General features: G+C 38.1%; 1 protein-coding gene across 4 annotated transcripts in view; it reads left to right on the forward strand.

The window, feature by feature from the left end:
• Nucleotides 1-8,515: 8,515 nt before the first annotated feature.
• LOC101523521 (NXPE family member 1-like) overlaps nucleotides 8,516-22,964 on the forward strand; it is a 61,544-nt gene continuing 47,095 nt past the window's right edge. For all 4 annotated transcript variants that reach the window (XM_058663890.1, XM_058663889.1, XM_058663887.1 and 1 more), the window contains exons 1-2: nucleotides 8,516-8,625; nucleotides 17,271-17,376. In XM_058663890.1, the coding sequence (XP_058519873.1) occupies nucleotides 17,281-17,376 (96 nt within the window). In that variant the 5' untranslated portion in view covers nucleotides 8,516-8,625; nucleotides 17,271-17,280. The remainder of the gene's footprint in view (nucleotides 8,626-17,270; nucleotides 17,377-22,964) is intronic.

Here is a 22,964-nt window from a genome sequence, read left to right on the forward strand (position 1 = left end):
TTCAAAACTTTTTCTAGGAGGCCAACATCACCTTTTTTTTTCTTTTCATATCTCGGTTATCCCACTTCAATTATTACCAAAATGTCACAAAATTCCAGTTATTGGTAACATACAGCATGGAACACAAACCTGAAAACCTGTGGAAATAACTGAAGATTTGGACAGTTGAGGTGTTTGGAATCAGTCATGAATTAATGCCCCAAATCAGATCACTCCGAGCTTCAAAAATAGGTTTTTTAATGTGTTTTTGTTTTGTTTTGTTTTGTTTTGTTTTTGTTTCATTTTGAGAGCTTTGGAAACTGAATTAAAACATCTACATAGCTATGAACAATTGTTTAATAAAACTTATTTTAAGATTTCCATCACATGTAAATATATCGATTTGTCATCGCTGTAAAATGTCTGAAAATGTTGCAAAAGTTTCATTCTCTTTGAGAAAGCCATTGTCAAAAAATATTCACACTTCATTAAAATTTTGAAAAATGGTCTTCTTGGAGAACCAAGATTGCAGAATAGGGTAAGGACACATTTAAACGAAGAAACATTTAATCAGGATGAAGCAGACAGGACACATTCCAGGAAATAGGAGAGGAAAGAACAACACCAGAGGGGTACCTAGAGACTGTCAGACAAAGAAAAGCAGTGAAAACAATAGTTTGGTGTTGCAGTGACTGATACCCCAATGGCATTCAGCAAGTGGGGATATGAAATGCACTAGCAGCCGGAACTCCACCAGCAACCAGGTGCGAAGGGACTTTCACTGGGATTTTGAGAGGTGAACTGTCTGTCCTGCTGGTCCATTTGATTTGACCAGGAGCAGAGACAGAATGGCAGATCCCAGACGGGCAGTGCGAAAACAGGGTAGATTTTACAGCCCAGTCAGCCCCCTAGAATAGAATTGGACACCATTTCGCTAAAGGAGGAAAAGGCAAGAGAAAGGACTGAGCATATGCTGAGCTAGGAGTGAACTCATTTCTGACTCAGTGAACTGCATCAACGTGGCATTCTACAGGTTCCACCCAAGACAGGTCTGGATAGCCCTCAGACCTGATGGCCAGTAGATCAAGAACTCTAGTAAGAGCATGTCAGACGCCATTCTGTACTGTGGCAAAAGCTTTGTGACTGCTGGGCACAACAGTGAACTGTGCATGTGCTGAGCTTGCGAGAACTCACTGAGTTCAGTGGATTGCACTAGTTCCGCAGGAAAATAATACTGACTGTAGTATCGTATGGGTCAAAATAGGTCCATGTGGCAATAGACCTAATGTCCAACAGGTTCTGGCAAGTTCAGCGCTAACAACAAGCTAGTTACATATGACACCTGGTGTCTCCCTAATCCTGGGACCTGCTCCAACTGAAAGTGGTAGAAAAATTATACAGACAACAGTGCAGCCTCATCACAGTATCACAGGAGGTAGAGATTGGTGAGCCAGGAGCTGGGGCTATGGAGTTCTTTGTGGAAATCTGACATAAGAACCCAAACCTGGAATTTGCTGGAAGTTGTGGCACAAGTGGCTGCAAGCAAAGAGTTGTATAACAACTGCAATAAGTAAAATCACACTGTAGACCTGTGGGTGACACAGCTTAGAAGCCTGCCCAAGGAGAAGACTCTGCTAACCAGAAGTACAAAGATCAAAAGCAAAAGAAGAGGCAAAAGCGGAATGAATGTTATTGAAGACTCCCCTGCAAAGGAACAAAACCCTATGCCAGCCTCAGAGTTAACTGAGGAAGACATCAAGCAAATGGGGGTAACAGAATTCAAAAAACTCATTTTAAAGATTCTGATCAACAATGAGAAACACATACGAGAGTTCAAACAATTTAAAAAATATTTTACACAAGCAATAGCAGCAATAAAGCAAATCAAGGCTGATATATCAGAAATTAAGAACACAGTAGAGCAAATTAAAAGTACAGTGGAGAGTCTCCAAAACAGAATGAAGCAAGCAGAAGAAAGAATCTCAGAATTGAAAGATATTTCCTGTCAACAGGGGGAAGCAAACAAAAAGCTGGAAGCAGAGCTGGATCAGGCCAAAAAAAAGTATTCGAGAATTGAAAGACACTATTAAGAGGCCAAATCTAAGAGTTCTGGAAGTCCCAGAAGGTGCATAAAGAGAAGCTGAGTTTGCAAATGTATTTGATGAAATAATAAAGGAAAATTTCTCTAATCTAGAGAAAGAATTGGGAAAGAAGATCCAGGAGGGGTACAGAATACTCAACAGGGTAGATCAAAAGCAATCTTCACCAAGACACGATAATCAAGCTCTCTTCAATTGAACATAAGGAAAAGATCCTTAAATGTGCATGTGAAAAAATCAATTGACATATAAAGGAATGCCAATTAAACTCACAGGAGATCTCTCACAGGAAACTCTACAGACAAGAAGAGAATGGAGTGACATACTTCAGATTCTATAAGAAAAAAATTGTTGGCCTAGGATAAAACACCCAGCAAAGCTTTCTTTTGTGTTTGAAAATGAAATAAAACTCTTCCACAGTCAAGAAAAGCTAAAAGAATTTACCTCTTCAAAACTTGCCCTACAGTTGATACTTCAAGATGTTTTCTTGACAGAGAAGAGGAATAGCACCTACCAAAACCAAAGGCAAATGGGAAGAACATCCCAGTAAAGTAACAACAGAAGATTAAACCAATGAACAATCCATTCCTAAAATGACAGGACCAAAGTACCACCCATACATATTAACCCTGAATATAAATGACTTAAGCTCAATCAAATGTCATAGATTAGTAGACTGGATTAAAAAACAAAGCCCATCTTCTTGTTGTCTAGAAGAGACACTTTTCACCAACAAAAAAAAAAAAAAGCAGAAACTATATTGTATTGGTTTCAATGTTTTCTATTAGTTTCATCTCTTCAAAATACTTTCTTCTGATTAAATTCTTCAGTGACTCATAGATCATACAGTAGCATCATTTTCTTCAAGAAGGTTCTTGATTTTCATTTCTTCAGCTACATGTTAGTCACTTTGTAACATGTTATTTAACTTCTTGGTGTTGCTAATTTCTTATTATTCCTGTTGATTTTGTTTTGTGGCTCTTCATTTAAGGGGATGTATAGTAGCTGTGTAATAGAGACTGTCACATCTAGTAACATGTTATTTAACTTTAGGGCATTGTAAATTTCTGTTTTTCTTTCTATTGTTGATTTTGTATTATGACTTTCCATATGAGGCAATATACAGTAGCGGTGAAATGGAGAGTATCATATCCAGTTATGGGGATACAATGCAGTATGCATCTCTACTTGCAGACTAAAGATGGACTTACAATGAAACTGTTTACTATATCTTGACAATAGGAAGCTGGACTCTCTGCCATTGACCATGCCTGAAGTGATGAAACCCTGGGACAAAAGATGGTGTCTTCAATAAATGCTGTATGGACAACTGGATAGCAGCCAGCAGAAGAACAAAAAAAAAAAACTATAACTTTCTTTGTACACCAACATCAAATCTAAATGGATAAAGGATCTAAACCTACACCTAGAAACGAACAAACTGTCAGAAGAAAACAAGAGAAATATTCCACAAGATGTAGGTATAGGCAAAGACTTCCCAGAAAAATTATCAAAAGAACAGGCAGTCAAAACCAAAATAAATTTGTAGCATTACAACAAACTAAGAAGCGTCTGCACAGCAAAGAAAACAATCAACAAAGTAAAAAAGCAGCCAACAGAGTAGGAGAAAAATCTTTGCACACTGCACAGATAGGAGTTTTTTTTTTAAAGATTTGTTTATTTTCTTGGAAAGACAGATGTACAGAGAGGAGGAAGGAGAGAGAGGAAGATCTTTCGTCCAATGATTCACCCCCCAAATGACCACAACGGCCAGTACTGCGCCGATCTGAAGCCAGGAGCCAGGAACTTCTTTCCGGATCTCTCACATGGGGGCAGGGTCCCAAAGCCTTGGGTCATACTCGACTGCTTTATGAGGCCACAAGCAGGGAGCTGGGTGGGAAGTGGAGCTGCCAGAATTAGAACCAGTGCCTGTATGGGATCCCAGCACATTCAAGGAGAGGACCTTAACCATTACACCTTTTGTGACAGACCCAAGATAGGGGTTTAACATCAGGGATATACAAAGAACTCCAGAAACATGATTAACAACAAAACAAGCAAACCAGTAAAGAAATGGGTAAAGGAAATCAGCTTATCAAAGGAACAAATTCAAATCGCTAATAAACATATGAAAAAATGTTCAAACTCCCTAGCAATAAGGGAAATCCAAATAAAAACCACACTGAGATTCCACTTAACACCAGTGAGAATGGCCTATATACAGAAAACTATCAACAACACCTGCTAGTGAGGATGTGGGGAAAAAAGATACCCTCCAGTACTGCTAATGGGACTGTAGACTGGTGCAGCCACTATGGAAGTCAGTATGGAAAATATTCAGGCAAGTGAAAATTCATTTGCCGTATGACCCAGCAATCTCACACCTGCCTGGGAATACGTCCAAAACTTCTGGCACATGCACATGAAAAGGCAACCTGCATCCCTGTAATCATTGCAGCACAATCAGCAATAACAAAATCAAGGAAACAACATTGATGCTCAGTGAAGGGGGACTGGATAAAGAAACTGTGCTACATCTATCACAGGGAATACTACTCAGCTATTAAAAAGAATGCCGTATTATCATCATTTGCAACTAAAAGGCCCAATTGGAGACCATTCATACTAAGTGAAATGGGTCAATTCCAAAAGGATGAATATACTTCAGCTCTAACATAAGACACCACTTTTGAAAATATAAAACTGAAAATAAAGGTAAATAGGCACACATGTGTAACCACAGAAATGAAGGATGTAATGGAGATCAGAGTACCAGGAATCAAAGAAAATTGACAGAATACATCTATACAATGGAATAAATGTAGGCTCCAAATGAAACTTTTAACTATACCTACATAACTAAGTATTGGACTTTCTATATTGCCTACACAAACATTGCCATGATCCACAGGAAGAGTAGAAAGTTGGAGTCATTTTTCATCTCTAATTTTAGTTGATTTTTCCCTCATTCTTCTCTTTGCCAATATGGTTAAAAGTTTGTTTTGCTCACGTTCTTAAAAAATGGTTCTTTAGGGCCCAGCGCCATGGCCTAGCGGCTAAAGTCCTCGCCTTGAAAGCCCCGGGATCCCATATGGGCGCCGGTTCTAATCCCAGCAGCTCCACTTCCCATCCAGCTCCCTGCTTGTGGCCTGGGAAAGCAGTCGAGGACGGCCCAAAGCTTTGGGACCCTGCACCTGCGTGGGAGACCCGGAAGAGGTTCCAGGTTCCCGGCATCGGATCAGCGCACACCGGCCCATTGCGGCTCACTTGGGGATTGAAACATCGATGGAAGATCTTCCTCTCTGTCTCTCCTCCTCTCTGTATATCCGGCTTTCCAATAATAATAAATCTTTAAAAAAAAATGGTTCTTTGTGGTTGCAGTTTGCAGTGTTTTAATATCAATTCCATTTATTTTTGCAGTGAATTTTAGCATTTCTTGCTTCCTGTTCATTCTTCTTTTTTAATGCTTCCTTGATCTGAATTACTAGATCATTTGAAACATTTGACTGTTCATCAGCACTTGATGTTATAAATATTTATTTCAAATCTATGCTTATTACATCTCAAAGGTTTTGCTAGTTTTGTTTTTATTGTCATTTATTCAAAGCAGTTTTTATTCTTTTTCTTAAGATGGCAGAATTTAAACAGATGGAGAAACATTGTCCAGGGTGAAGCAGAGAGGGCAATAGAAGAGGAAATAGAAGACGGCAGATTGAAGATAGAAGGGCACCTGGATACTGATGGAAATAGGAAAGCAGCAGAGACAGGGGTGTCATGTTGCAGTGACCAGATACCCCAGCAGCATTCAGCAAGCAGTAATCTGAACTCCACCAGTGATCTGAACTCCATCAGCAAACAGGTGGGAAGGGTAGTTCACTGGGCACTCAGGAGCTGAACCCAAGCAAAGAACTGCCTGTTCTGCTGATTTGTTTGATATGACCAAAAGCAGAGACAGAGCAGTATACTCCAAACAGGCAGTTCAGGAGCAGTGTGAATCTCACAGCCGAGACCCTGAGTAGAGCCAAATCAGGTGCCATTTTGTGTAGGTACACAAGCCAAAATGGGACAGAACTGTACATGCACTAACCTGGGAGAGAACTAATTTCTGGTTCAGTGAATTGCAACAACCTGGTATGCTACAAATTCCACCCAAAATAGGTCCAGTTAGACCCCAGAGCTAATGGTCAGCAGATCCAGAACTCCACCAGTGGAACATCAAGCGTCATTTTGTACAATGTAGCAAAGGCTTTGAGACTGGAGAGACAACAGTAAGCTGCACATGTGCTGAGCTGGGAGTGAACTCACTGAGCTCAGTGCATTGCACTGGTCACATAGAGAATATAATGCCGACTTAAGCATCTTACAACTCAAAATAGATCCATGTGGCCCTCAGACCTAATGCTCAGCAGGTTCTGGCAAGATCAGCACCACCAACTACCTAGCTATTTGGGACACCTGATGCTTCCCCAATCCTGGGAACTGCTTGAAGCAGAAGTGGGAGAAGAGTTATATAAACAATGGTGCAGCCCCAGCATGGGATCACCAGAAGTGGAGCTTGTTAAGCCAGGAGCTGGGGCTATGGAGAATGTGTTGGAAGTCTAACATAAGAACCCAGACCTGGAAATCGCCGGAGGGAGTGGCACAACTGACTGCAAACAAAGAACTGGGTACCAAAAACAATAAATAATATCAAACTGTAGGCCTGTGTGTGACACAGCTTGGAAAGCTGCTCCAAGGAGAAGAATCACTAAGCAGAAGTACAATGACCAAGAGCTAAAGAAGAAACAAAGGCACAATGAATATCACTGAAGATTTCCCAGCAAAACAACAAAAACCTTCATCAACATTTTAGTTATCTGAGGAATAAATACATCAAGGAAAGTGGCGGATACAGAGTTAAAAAATAATAATAAAGCTTCTTATCAGCAATGAGAAGCATATGAAGGAGTTCAATGAATTTAAGTAGTATGTCGCACAGAAATCAGAAACACTAAAACAAAATCAAGCCAAAATATTGGAAATGAAGGACAAAACAGAGCAAATTAAAAATTCAGTGGAAAATCTCAATAGTAGAATGAAAGAGGTAGACCTGCCCTAAAATGATACTTAGAGATGTTCTTCTGACAGAGAAAAGGAATAGCACCCACCAAAACCAAAGGCAAATGTGAAGAACATCCCAGTAAAAGGATAACAGAAGACTAATCCACCATGGTGGGAGGGTTTGGGGAGGGGTGGGAGAACCCAAGTATCTATGTAACTGTGTCACATAATACAATGTAATTACTGAAGTTAAATAATAAATAATTAAAAAAAAAACAATGAGCAACCCATTGCTAAAATAACAGGACCAAATTAGTAGACTGGGTCAAAAAATCAAAACCAATCCGTCTGTTGCCTATAGGAGACACATCTCACCAACAAACATCAGCAGAAACTACATCTCACAAAGTTTTTGTTTCTTTTCAGTTTCATTTCTGCAAAACAGCTTTTCTTCTCATTAAATTCTTCGTTGACACATAGGTCATACAGTAGCATTATTTGCTTCAAGAAGCGTCTTGATTTTCTTTGTAATTTTTTCACTGATACAACAGCCCTTCAGTAGCATGTTATTTAACTTTATGGCATTTTAAACTTCTATTTTTCCTCCTGTTGTTGATTTTGTTTTGTGCCTTTTCATTTAAGAGGATATAGCAACTGTGTAATGGAGACTATCATATTCAGATGTGAGGATCAATGCACTATGAATCTCTACTTCCAGATCATAGATAGACTCCTAATGAAACTGTTCACTATATCTTGACAATAGGATGCTGGACTTTCTGCCATTGGCCATGCCCAAAATGATGGACTCATGACTGTTTATGAAGAAGTAAATTATTGTAATAATATGGGAAATCAGAATGGGGTGTGGATTTGGAAAGAGAGGGCAGGGAAATCCCAGAGCCAATGAACTGTATCATAAAATAATAAGAAAAAGGAGAAGGAGAAGAAAGAGGAAAAGCTTTTAAAAATATCTAGCTTCATGATACCATCAGTGGAGACAATCTTGACATTGGGCTAGAATTAGTTCTAAGGTTTTCAGGATCCTCAAACTCAGTTCCATCCCTCTGCTAGCTATGATGTGTTTTTACTGTGATACAATGTGTTATATTGTGTTCTTTTTCAGACTGGAAAAAAGCCAGGATTTGGTCCCTTGGAAGTGATGATTTTATAGATTTTTGATTTACCTTAAGGACCCTAGTTATCCTGGACCTAAGAGAATCCCACTCCCAAGACTCCCTACTAACATAAAGAAAAGGGAATCTCAAACACTATGAGAAACTGCCAATTGGGAGAGCCAGTGGAATTATGTCACCATCTAATTGCACTATTCTTTATTTTCACACTACACCCAAGGTAATAAACCAAGGAACAGTGAATGCAGAATGATGAAAAGAAATTTTTTTCACAAACAAGGATAAAGGAGAATTTTACACAGCCAGGAGAGCCACTTAAGAATGCACACATATTTTTCCGGCGACCCAGTTAAAAGAAATCATTGAAACAGGTAAGAGAAAAACAATGCTGAAAATTACCATTCTCTGTCCCTGATCTTGCAGTACTTAGTGAAGAAGGAAGAAAGAAAAGCAAAAGAAAGCCAGGTATATGCCAAGGTTTTCTCTCAAGTAAAAGAACAAGAAGAAAGGTGTAGGGGGTGAGGGTGGGGGTGGGAACCTGAAGGAAAGCTGTGGAAAGAGAAGATAATGATAACAGTTTAGGGGGCAAGTGTGGGAGACAACCAAAAATGATAGTGAGCCCTGAACAAGGGTAGACTGGTTTCGACTGTGACACAGCATGAAGATAAAATGCTTTCTGAAAGTCCAACCAGCAACAGGCCCAGTGCTCCACGGAGCAGGCATGCATTTAGTCAATTAACCCCACACCAGTTAACAGTTAATAATAATATCTTTGCTTTGTTACCTGTGTGACATTGTCTAATGGACAATGTGTAAATTTACTACAAGAACTCAGAATATAAAGATCAAAAGCAAGGCAGAGTTTTCCTGGGGAAGTTGTATATAGATAGAAGTCCTTTTCTGGGGACTGATAGACCACTAAGTTTGGGTAGGATGAAGGCAAGCCTTTCCAGGTGAGCAGTAGTATGTGTCATCTTCTCACAGAAGCTGAAACTGTTTTTCATTGTCTCTTTCATTACTTGTGTGTCCTTGTGCTGCGTTTTGTGTGTATATTTTTAATTTACAAAAAGAATGCTGTGAGAAAGACTTGCAGTATTTCTTTGTTCACTTAGCACTGTTTTGAATGCCTCCCATGTTGTGTGTAAATCTATTTAGTTGCTCTTAACAGCTAGACAGTGTCCCATAGTATACATTCAATGCATTTTCTTAACTATTTTATAGTGACTCATATCTAAGTTTATCTACTTTTCAATAGCTACACAAGGTATTCAATCAAGTGAAAATGAGATGTTTACAGTATTTTCTTTTATGGACCTAACTGAGGAATCCAAATTGAGCTTGAAGGTAGAAATACTATCTTGCTCTCTCTTTTTTTTTTTTAAACAGAACTTATTCTATTTAGAAGGCAGCAAAAAAGGAAAATATCATGTATTTAGTGAAATATGAAGAGATGTTGAAAGTAATAACGGGAAGACAAATGTGCCACTTCTGATCACCTGTTTTTTTGGACACACACTCTTATTCAAACAGTGTAAAATTGAAGCATTAATATTTCTATGGATGAGTCACAGTGTTTACTTAGAAAATGGAATAAAATGATACATATATAAAAAATAAGTATATAGAGACACATGTTCATGCATGTGTACATATGACATTTATTTATATGTATGTATAATTTATGATTTCACCAGATTGACTTGTAACTTCCTTTTAAGAACAATTAGAAAATCTGATGACTTTATTTCAGATCAATTTGAAGCTTCAGAGAGCTACTGAGACAGTGAGGGCTTGAGAAACAAATTTCCAGAGAGAAATTACGACAGAAACAAAGAGTAATTAGGGAAGTAAAAGGAAACTGAAGAAATATATTCAAAGGGTAGAACAAAACTTGAAAATATAGAACTATATACTAGCAAAAATTTTCTCAAAATTGACAACAAAATGGAGGGAGGGAGGGAGAGACGTAAGTTGAGATTCATCACACATAAATGTTGGTTTAGAGAGCATTAAAGCCAGTTCTTCAAAAGCAGAAGTTCCAAGTGGTACTACAGACATGGAAGGAAGAACAAATAAAAGAAACTAAATACAAAAAAAAAATTGAATAAGGATTATACAAAATATCAGAAATTACATATTTTATTACATTATAAGAACTAATATCTGACAATAATAGGGAAAAAGCAAGGTAGCTAGAGGTGAGTAGAGTACCATCTGTAAGATCCTTCATTCACTAGAAAGCAGTGAAAGTTCCAGTGAACATTAGAACACAAGTCAAGATGGCATCTTAAAATCTCTAGAATACAGTAAACATTACTAAGATAGTTTGTATAATTGATAAGCTGAGAGAACCATTGAATAACAAAAAAATTTTTGTACAGAAATCAAAAGGGAGTAAAAGAGATGGACAGGCCAATGAAAACAAAAAAGATAAGATTACAGATGCATTCACGGTAATATAGAATGCAGAAGATGGCAAGTGTGCCTACATTGGATGAATATTTTGCAAACAACAGTACTCAAACCTGGTCAAGTGTATTGTTTATAAAAAGTAGTTAGAGAAAACTGCAATCAACTGGAGAGGACTTAACCCTTGAACAAGGACAATCAACTTCAGAGGGAGTGTTCCTCTAAGACCTTTCTCCCTGACAATACATCCTCGTGTCTACTTGAGGTGCAAGGACTCCTTGAGTTCAAACACAAAACCAGGCTTTCTGGTCTGGAGGTGCCTTATCATGGCATCCAAGGCAGTCTGAGCGGCTGGAAATCAAGCCAGGATATCCCAGAAGGAGGAAAGCCCCAAATCTAGGTAGGAACTCTGAAGTCCTTGAGTGACCCTGACAGAGTGTGCAGAGCATGTGGAAGCTGGAAACAACTCATTAGACACTTCATCTATTTGCAGGGCAAAGTTTGTTGTTTGAGTTTCAGTAAAGAAGAGGAGCATGGAGAAAAGTCCAACCTTTTAAAAACCCATTTTAACATACATAAAATCAAGCCTTCATCAGTCAAACTAAGAAAAACTTTCCATGATGAGTGACTATCCATTGTAATACTAAATGGGACATCAACAGCCGGGTGTGGGGAACTTGGGAACAGGAACTGGAAATCCCAGGACTTATGGAACTGTATCATAACATAATAATAATTTTTAAAAAAAAAAACTTCCCAGAACTGAAACACCCAATATTTTTACTAAAGCAACTTCAACAAGTTTTGGCTACAGTGTTAAAACCACAAAAACCAAGCAGGCTCCCAATAAATAAGCCAAACCTTAACTATTCATTATCCTTGTTATCCAGTCACTTCACTTTGGGTCTTCATAAAACTTAAGTGAAAATCTTTCCATAAACAGAACTATACATGAATATTCATAGCCATCCTATTCACAGTAGCCCCAAACTTAAGTAAGCACAAATATTCATCCAAGAAAGAATAGATTTTTTTTAAAGTTAGAATATGTCTACACTGCAGAGTACAGTCAATAATTAAAAGGAACCATATACGATTAAAGATAGCATCATAGTTGAGTCCTTCAAAACTTTCCACTGACCCACCAACTCTAAAAAATTACATTTCCAACAGATTTATCCTCTGCCTGCAGAACAAGAGTCCTTATGGATGATATGCTGCTCCACTTCCAATCCAACTACCTGTTTATTGACTAGGGAAATAGTACAGGATGGCCCAAATCCTTGGGTCTCTGCACACACATGGGAGGCCCAGAAAAGGCTACTGGCTTCAGATTGACTCAGCTGAGGCTGTTTACAGCCATTTAGGGAATGAATCAACCGATGGAAGAGATCTTTCTCTGTCTCTCCTTTTCTATAAATCTGCCTACAAATAAAAATAAATAACATTTTTTTTAAAATGCTGAAGCAATCTGTAAATAATACTTCAGCAATATCTGTACCAGGCAGCAACAGTGAAGCTAGAAAGAAGCCACAAATTAAAAACATAATACTTAATTTGTTGATGTAAACAAGCTGAACCACTGTAAGGCGGAAAAACACTCCCAGAGGAGTCAAAGAGGAGAAGAAGATATGGATTCATTTCATTCTTACTTCACTACCTAGTGGGTTCCTGCCCTTGAGATTCTTCAAGAAGCCAGGTACCAGGGAAGCTCTTCTGTCCCTACTTGGGGTCTTGTATGTGGGTGATGGACTCCCAAAATGCTCTCACTGTTAGAATATAGGAACTCTGTTGAACTGAATGGGAAAATTTGCAGCTTTCTTAAAACCTCCAAATGAATTAAGTTCCGCTATCATGTCAGTTATAAATATTGGTAATAAATCACAGTAGATTTAGCAATGTCTGTGGCTCAGCCAACATCTGCAATAGCAAATGTTTTCATATCATGATATAATTATTTTTAAAACATGGAAATATCACCTATATATTCGATGCTTTGGGATTTTTGGAAATGTAAGATTTGGTTACTAAATGTGCTAATTAGTATGTTTATGTAAATTTTGTGTATGAATACGTAATGGTTTTGGTTATTTAAAACATTAACAACTGTACCTGAATACAATGGGTTTTTGTCATCAATCTATATATTTTGCTTCACATGCATAAAAATTATTTGCAGGAGAGATCCCAAGACCAAGACTATCGAATGGGTCATGTTAAGAGAAATTTTAGGAATTGATTGTTCTCAGGATACTTTACCATGGTCAAAGCTACACACCACACATAATTTTCAACAAGTAGGAGAATCAAGAAAGCCTGCTGTATATAACATATATTGTATATTTACCTTCTGTTACAATGCCTGTGAACCAACTGCCACACCTAAGCAAGCAGATGCCAAGAAATGGAGTGTAATTAGGTGACCACTACCCAGCAATATGTTTCGATTGCTGCCTAAAGGACAGGTAACACTGTTTACATAATGACTTATGCCTCTCAGTACAGGACATGAGCATAAGGGAGACACATCAGTAAGATATGCAGTCCATGTTTTCAGGAACTGAGGCAAGGACAATCATTAAGACAAGCAGAGGAAGAGGCAGAAGACAATAGAAAAGAGAGAGAACACTCCAGTTAGTCAATTTGGATTTGAGAGTCTCTGACAAATCTGCTTTCCTAGAAAAAACGTTTCAACCATTGCTGATTTCCATAAATAAATATGCTCTTCATGACCTATTTCAAACTATCAATGAGGTCAATGAAAGGATTGAGATAAGATACTCACAATAGACTCTCATTGGCTAGCATAAGTTAGATCCAGCATGTGTCTATAAGAGGATTTCCAAGTACAGACATCACAAAAATAACTTAATGTACACTCCTCAAGCCAAAGAGTACAATATGAAGACATTTGTTTGGAAATACATGACATTACCAACATGAAAGTTCCAAGAGAATTCTGAGTTGCAATTACGTTTGGTTTAAGTAAATGGTATCATGATCAGGTGTTCCAAATAGAAAATATATGGACAAATAATCACAGTATGGAGGATGGATCCTGTCATGAGTAAAACACCTTTTTACAAAGAAGCACGTTCTCCATTCTCAAGGAAATCAATTCAGGCATAAAATCAGCAGTGCGCCTCTGCAATTGTTAGATCAGATACAAGCAGTAGAACTGGGTTATTATTAAGAATGAAACTTGGTGGTACACTACTAGCAATCCTAGATGATAATTTCAGTCTGGATTGAATCTCCTCTTGGATAATGAAACCTCCTACAGAATGCCCACCAATCTAAAGAAGAGGAACAAAGAGAGACACAACATAGTGCAGCATTCACTAAAACCAAGGTGTTTGACACAGATCACAAGAGCACAGAAGAGTAAAAGCATCAGATAAAATGATTGACCAAAGATCTGGTACTCAAGTTCAAACTCAAGAAATAGAAACTTTCCAGACTAGCAGAGTACACAGTGAGAACTAGAGAGTTGCAATGCAAGGCAGGAAGAAGTGAGCAGAGTTTCAGGCAGCAAACTATACACAGAGAGGCAAGAGCCTACACAAGAATGGGTGAATCAGAAGCCAACAAGGCCTTACCACATTTACCACTGAATTTCAATCCTTCACATATATTCCTTTAGTTCATTTGACTACCTCCAGAATATTTTATACTACCTGACATGGATTGTTAAGTATTCAATACACACTTTTAAAGATTGATTTATTTTTATTAGAAAGCCAGATTTACAGAAAGACAGAAAGCTCTTCCATCTGCTGATAAAATTCAAGTGGCTGAGCCAATCTGAAGCCAGGAGCCAGGACATTCTTCCAAGTCTCCCACACAGGTGCTGAATTTCAAGGCCTTGGGCCATCTTCTACTGCTTTCTCTAGCCAGAGGCAGGGAGCTGGAAAGGACATGGGTAGCCAGAATACAAACCAGCACCCATAGGGGTTCCCGGAGAACGCAAAGCAAGGCAAGGCAAGGACTTTAGTCACTAGGCTAACAAATCAGGGACAAATATTCAATTCTTTTTAAAATAAATAAAGTAAAAGAATGAGATTAAATGTTACAAAAAGAGTCTGAGAAGTCATGAAAATAAATGAGTGGCCATGTTTTTGTGTCTGCTCATATTGCATATTGCTAAAATTGACCATAACACACTACTTTCTAGGTAAGGAAAAATAAATGACATCAGACTTTACAACTCACACATTACAAAATTCACTTAAATTTCCTAAAACCCACGTCAGTCTTGGGGTCGGAATGACCGTTGTCCATTCAGAGAAGCCACTTGACTCTTTGTAGGTCCTATTATCAAATTATTGTCAAAATATGACATTTTCAAATTTTGAGAAAATATGAGACTTCCATCAAGAAAAGTTAAAGTTGGTCAAAAAGCAGCATTCTATTTTTAAAGTATTTGTTCAATAACTTCTGTTTGTCAGGTAGTGGGCATACAATGCTAAGAGCGGCTTCAATCCAACGCCTCACTAACTGACAGTCTTTTGTGATTTGAAAGAAGATATTGCAATAATCTCATGATGTGTGTCAGAGATAAGAAATGTCCTTTCGTCGTCCTATGCTACAGTTACACAGCCATTATCATTCAAACCAAAAGTCAGTAATGTAACATGAGATGTGATGGGTGCTGCATTTGTTTAAAATAATTTCATCATGAAATCCCCAAAGGTGAACCAACTCGAACTGATCTTGGCTCTCCACCTTCTATTTTGCATTTGAAACATTTGTTTTGGCTCTGCAACAACCAGATCCAAAACATAAAATCATTTTATATGCTTCCAAGCAAATTCAACAACAAAAATCTTTTCACACAATCTAGAATTTCACTAGGGAACTGATAAGCAGAGAGCAGGAGGGTTTATTTCTTGGATTACAAATTAAGCTTCTTAAAATTTTTTAGAATCTTTACATAGTTGATTAGGGCTCAAAGGGTCAAAGACTACAGGAAAGTGGATGGATCAACTACCCCAGCCAAGTGTTGGCAGTGCAAATCTGGGCAAGCGGAGACACTAAGGTGGACTTAGCCAGTGGGTTCTAATGTCAGCCAGTTGATTCTGAAGAAATTTCTTCGTGCTTGGACTGGTGAGATCGGCAGCAATTCAGAACAGTTGAACTATCGAAATCACTACAGCAGTGCCGTTGGAGCATGCTCCACATTGGGAACCCTGGGATGGTTGAGAGGGTGGGTGTGGCTTCTCCCTTTATCTCTCCCCTTCCCAGATACTAGAAGGAAAAAAGAGAATGTGAAAAAAATTAAGCTTTTGAAGCCATTGAGGCCTATGTCTATTCTCCCAAATACAGCACCTTAGGGCATGCTGGCCAGGACCTTCTCTCTCCTCCCTTCTCCTCTTCACCATCTCTTCCTGTGTTTCCCTTTCCCTTTCCTCACGCACTGTCTCTCCTTGTTGGATCAGCTCTTCTTGATTATGCAGAGTAATTCAGCCCAGACAAAATTGCTATCTCCAAATTTCGGAGTTGGTGCTCAGCAAAACAAAATGAATTTCCCCCTCACCCTGCCGTGCTAATAAAGAATTTATGCAAGGATACTGTACAGATGATTTCTCATAACCAAAACATAATCCATTGTCTCATCAGCTTTCCAAATCTTCCCCCAAAATGCATGTTGCTAAATTACATTACCGGGTTTCCTTCATGGCTCTAGTGTCCTAACTGGGAAAGAAAGAATGTAGTGATGAAGCACTTGTGGGGCATGTGGCTCTTATTTCAGGATCATGAAAAGAGGAAAGAACAATCTTGACTAAAACTGAATTAAGGAGAAGCCAACAGGTGGGCAGAGGGGAGTTGGGGGAGAAATAGAGGACAGCTTTTCCCCAAGGAAGAACAAAACCTCGGTGCTCATTGACAAGCGAAAAATAGAAAGATCTCCAATAGGTATACCAGAAACGGGATTAAATAATTATCAGTTTAATGTAGTGGATAATTTTAAAATCCACATGTAGTATTTCCATAATATGCATTTTCCACATATTATGAAAGAGGATATTTGGCACCAAAGCAAACTCATAGTTTCATCCCACTTTTCCACATTTTGAAATACCCAGAGAAAACAAAGACTGCAAAAGGAACTGTATTACTGTGATAAGATGGGGGAAATGGTGAGAGTAGAAAACAAACAAGGAATAAAGGGATAGAGAGGGAAGTAACCTTATATCTATAAAACTGTATCATGGAATACAAAAATAATAATAAATGAATAAATAAATGAAATGAAAATTAAAAATTAGGACCAAAGAACGACAAGAATTTTTCGGTTGACAGAAATGATAGAATTTTCCATAATTTTTGGAAAAATATTTATATTGTTCACACAATAGATATTACATTTAAAATAAGTGGGCACAATATAAATTGTGTATGTATAAATGTGTACATTTATGTATTCCATATATTGATAAAGGCAATGTATGTAAGTTGATACATAAGAATGTATATATATATATATAGATAGATAGATAGATAGATAGATTTATATTTCTCTCAATTGTTGAACAAATAAATAATGCAAAAATCCTGAAAAAACTAGATTCATTTTTCACTTAACTCCCTCTGTCTTCCTCCTTAGGACACTCACCATGTTCTCAGGTGTAACACATCAGAAACTGCTGACACTGATATGTCTTTTAGCAAGTCTCTGGATAATTTTCACAATTTCTCAGAACTCCACTAAGGTCAGTACAGTTTTCCTCTGTTGGATGTGAAGTTCTTGCCTGTGTGATCTGTGTCCAGGTAGTCTCTGCCAATCAGGCCCATATCTCCATTCCTATCTTATCCTTCCTACCCCTCGTCCACTTAATCTCCTGGAAGAATTTTCAATTCTGAATGTCTTCAGTCCTCTTTCTCAAATGCCTTCAATCCATTCTAAGCAGAATCCACTCACCAGGTTCCCTTAAAATGGCCCTCAGCAATATCATCAATTCTCTTGACACTAAAGAATTACCTTGTTAAAATATCCAGGTACATATACAAGGACTCTTAAAAGATACTCATATAAAATAGATATTATGGAAAAAACTATGCATCGATTTCAGATATTTTCAAACAAAACAAACTTAATCTTTGAACAACATTTTAAATTACTATCCTATTACCTAACCACATAAATCTAGTCTGTCATTTCATCTTATTGCATTTGTGATTTCTCTTTTAAGTTTTATTTATTAGTTTTAATTGCAAGGCAGAGTGTCACAGAGAAAGACAGCAAGCAAGATTCCATTGTACATTCACTACGCAATAGCTATAATAAACATGAATGCAGTTACTGGTGGCTAATGTTCTTGTTTTCCTATTGGCTTTGAAAGTGTTGTAGGATTTTTCATTTGTAAAACTATAATGCTAAGTAAATAATGAAGTAAATCATTATCATTTTTTGGTAACTACAATTTCATTTATTTCAGAAAATGAAAACTCATGACATTTTGTCTTTGATCCATTCCAATATAAATTGTGTTGTAAGATTTTACTTTTTGATTCTATCTTCATAATCCTGAATTAAGCCATAGTTAATTAATGGCAATTAAACGTACAAACATACCACTACACAGATCTTAACTATTATTACTCTATCTACACAAAAGGAATAACAAAGAATTTACATGTTATTTTCATTAAAAGATGTTAAAAATAAAAAGAAATAGAAACTGAGTAAAGGGAAAAATCTCTGTACATGAGTGAAATAAGCCTTGTATTTTCTTATATTACGCCTATCATGTTTTACTATAAAATGTATACCCATTTCATTAAATTTATTTTTCTGATTATAGAAGTTAGGGAACTCTCTACATGTAATTCAAAACATCATAGACTATGGGGCCATGCAATGGCTCAACTGATAAATTCTTTTTTTTTTTACATTTTATTATTATTGCTATCATTTTATGATAAAGCTCTATATGCCCTTTTCCCCTCCCCAACTCCCTCCCCCACCCACCTAGTTCCTCTATATCATTACTAACATATAGTTCTTCATACTCAGTCATATGTCCATCATCGCTGGCATGGACAATGGCAGAGAGTCCAGAATCCTATTGTCAAGATATAGTCAACAGTTTCATTGTAAGTCCATCTTTGTCTGGAAACAGAAATGCATACCACATCTCCATTTCACCGCTACTGTACATCCCATTAAATGGAAAGTCATGATACAAAATCAATAATAGAAAAAAATAGAAATTTATAATGCCATGAAGTTAAATGACATGTTACTAGATATGACAGTCTCCATTACACAGCTACTATACATCCCCTTAAATGAAGAGCCACAAAACAAAATCAGCATCAGGAAGAAAAAAGAAATTAACAACACCAAGAAGTTCAATAACATGCTATTCAATGACTAATGTGTAGCTGAAGAATTGAAAATCAAGAACCTTCTTGAAGAAAATGATGCCACTGCATGATCTACCAGTCATTGAATGATTTAATCAAAAGAAAGTGTTTTGAAGAGATGAAACTAACAGAAAACAACAAAACCCATGTGATACAGTTTCCACTGATCTTTGTTGAAGTGTGTCTCCTCCAGACAATAAACAGATGGGTTTTGTTTTTTAATGTAGTTTACTAATCTATGACATTTGATTGAGCTTAAGCCATTTATATTCAGGGTTTAATATATATGGGTGTTACATTGGTCCTGTCATTTTAGGAATGGGTTGTTCATTGGTTTAGTCTTCTGTTGTCATTTTGCTGGGATGTTCTTCCCGCTTGCCTTTGGTTTTAGTAGGTGCTATTCCTCTTCTCTGTGAAGAGAATATCTTAAAGTATCCTTTGTAGGGCAGGTTTGCAAGAGGCAAATTCTTTTAGCTTTTCTTTACTGTGGAAGAATTTTATTTCATCTTCAAAGACAAAAGAGCTTTGCTGTATACATTATCCTGGGCTCACAATTTTTTCTTATAGAATCTGAAATATGTCACTCCATTCTCTTCTTGCCTGTAGAGTTTTCTGTGAGAGATCTCCTGTGAGCTTAATTGGCATTCCTTTATATGTCAATTGATTTTTTTCACGTGCACATTTAAAGATCTTTTCCTTATGTTCAATTGAAGAGAGCATGATTATCATATGTCGTGGTGAGGATCACTTTTGGTCAAGCCTGTTGGGAGTTCTGTGCCCCTTCTGGATCTTGTTTCCCAATTCTTTCTCTAGATTAGAGAAATTTTCCTTTATTATTTCATCAAATACATTTGCAAACTCAGCTTCTCTTTATGCACTTTCTGGGACTTCCAGAACTCTTAGATTTGGCCTCTTAATACTGTCTTTCAATTCTTGAATACTTTTTTTGGCCTGATCCAGCTCTGCTTCCAGCTTTTTGTTTGCTTCCCCCTGGTGACAGGAAATATCTTCCAATTTTGAGATTCTTTCTTCTGGTTGCTTCATTCTATTTTGGAGACTCTCCACTGTACTCTTAATTTGCTCTACTGTGTTCTTAATTTCTGATATACCAGCCTTGATTCGCTTACTTGCTTCCTTAAATTCTTTGAACTCTTGCATGAGCTTCTCATTTTTGATCAGAATCTTTAAAATGAGTTTTCTGGATTCTGTGTCCCTCATTTTCTCGATGTCTTTCTCAGTTAACTCTGAAGTTGGCAAAGGGTTTTGCTCCTTTGCAAAGGAGTTTTCGGTAATATTCATTGTGCCTTTGTCTGTTCTATTGCTCTTGGTCATTGTACTTCTGGTTATCAGATTCTTCTCCTTGGGCAGGTTTCTCAGCTCTGTCACCCATAGGTCTACAGTTTGATTTTACTTATTGCAGTTGACACACAACTTTTTGTTTTCAGCCACTTGTGCCACTCCCTTTAGCAAGTTCCAGGTCTGGGTTCTTATGTTAGATTTCCACCGTGGTCTCCACAGCCCCAGCTCTTGGCTCACCACTCTCCACCTCCTGTGATACCGTGCTGAGGCTGCACCATTGTCTCTGCAACCTTTCTCCCACTTTCAGTTGGAGCAGGTCCCAGGATTAGAGAGACACAAGGTGTCGCATATAATTAGATTGTTGGTGGCACTGATCTTGTCAGAACCTGTTGGATGTTAGATCTGGGTGCCACACGGACCTATTTTGGCCAGTATGATGCCACAGTTGGTATTATTTTAATGCGAGACCACTGCAATTTGCTGAACTCAGCTAGTTCTTGCGAGCTCAACACATGCACAGTTCACTGTTGTCCCCTGCAGTCCCAAAGCTATTGCCACAGTGTGCAAAATGGCGCCTGACATACCACCACTACAGTTCTTGATCTGCTGGCCGTCAGATGAGAGGGCTACCCAGACATAACCTGGGTGGAACCCATAGAATGCCACGTCGTTGCAGTTCACTGAGTTAGAAATTAGTTCACTCCCAGCTCAGCGCATGCTCAGTCCTTTCCCTAGCCCTTTCCCCCTTATGCAAAATGGCACCCAATTGAGCTCTAGGGAGCTGACTGGGCTATGAAATCCACTCTGTTCTCACACTGCCCGTCTGAGATCTGCTGTTCTGCTCCTGGTCAACTCAAGTGGAGTTCACCTCCTGAGCTCCCAGTGAAAGTCCCTTCCCACCTAGTTGCTGCTGGAGTTCCAACTGGTGGTGGCATTCAGATCGCTGTGCTGGAGTATCAGTCACTGCAACATCACACTGCTGTGTCTGCTGCTTTCCTGTGTCTGTCAGTTTCCAGGTACCCCTCTGCTGTTATTCTGTCCTTTCCTATTTCCTTGAATATGTCCTCTCTGCTTCATCCTGATTAAATGTTTTTCTGTCCATTTAAACGTGTCTGTACCCTATTGCACCATCTTGATTCTCCCCTCAACTGATAAATTCTTAACCCCAAAATTTCAGCAATCCATATGGATGTGGGTTCATGTCTCAGCTGCTCCACTGCTGATCCAGATCCCTGCTTATGGACTGGGAAAGTAGCAGAGGATGCCCAAAGTCCTTGGCGCACTGCACACACATGGGAGACCCAGAAGAAACTCCTGGATCCTGGCTTCAGATAACTTATCCTTGGCCATTACAGCCACTTGGGGAGTGAACTAGCACATGGAAGGTATTTCTATCTCTCCTTTCTGTAAAGCTGCCTTTCCAATTAAATAAACAATTCTTAAAACATTACGGACTATCAAATTTGGAGGTGAAAAAAATATGTTTATCGTGATGATAATTATATCATTCCTCTCAGTATTATTTTCTATATTGCATGATTAGTCTCTATCTCATTTTTATACTTCTCATTGTACCAATTAAGGCTTTTGAAGATGTTTTCTCGCAATGCACACAAATAGTCCTTATGTGGGATTTCATTTATTTACATCTTAAATTCTTGGTTACCTCTTCCAAAGCATTATCAGTCCTAACACCTGGATTGAAAGAGAAGCTGCCAGAACTCTAGTCGCTGCCTGCATGGGATGGCAGCATTGCAGGTGGCAGCTGTGCCCATTCCACCACAAGGCCAGTCTCAGGTGGAGATTTTTTTCAACATTTCCACTTAGATTCTGTTCATCTTTATTTTTGCATTATATCTCATTCCCATTTTCTCATCTCTTATGGCTTATTCCAACACTTTTTAATAAGCTTTTTAATAAAATTTTATGTGCACTCTAAAAGATGAGAGGGTTGACAACAACCATCTGTAACCACCTTTCTTCAAATACACTGAGCTTAGCATGCCTGATTTGTCTTTTGAAAATCTATGAGGATATTTCAATAAAGTTTATGGAATGGATATCTGCAAAATACCTAATGTATATATGGATTCCCAAAAAAAGTAACAAAATAATTTCATACCTTTTAAGTCCATTTTCCATGAATTTTTCAAGATTTTTCCTATGCTCCCACAGAACACATTTAGTGATTATGACTCAGCTGATCTAGACTGCAATAGAGAGTCCATCTTTGTACAATAGCATAGGAGGTGCCTCCCAGTAATGACAAGGTATGGAAATCACTGAACTTGAGTACCTATAAGAAACTGTCCAATGCTAAAAGAATAAGTGATATCTAATGCTGTACTGATTTCGAAAGTAGAAGATAGAGATGTTCAGGTGCTTTACGGAAAAAAATTGTGGAATTTCCGGCACTCCAGCAAGAGACAGAGAATTAGCAAAGAGCAACAACTGAAAGAAAGGCAGAGCAGCTCTTAAAAATTAAAGTAGCTGGTCTCATCAAAACAGAGAAAAGGGAAGAGAGTGGCAGCATTGATAGAGTGACCACAGGGGTGGCACTGGGACCGTGTGGTAGAGGGGCATTTTGGATGCCCACATCACACACATGAATGCCTAGGTGCAGTCCTGGATG

The sequence above is a fragment of the Ochotona princeps genome, chromosome 4 (assembly GCF_030435755.1).
Source record: "Ochotona princeps isolate mOchPri1 chromosome 4, mOchPri1.hap1, whole genome shotgun sequence".
NCBI classification, from domain to species: Eukaryota; Metazoa; Chordata; class Mammalia; order Lagomorpha; family Ochotonidae; genus Ochotona; species Ochotona princeps.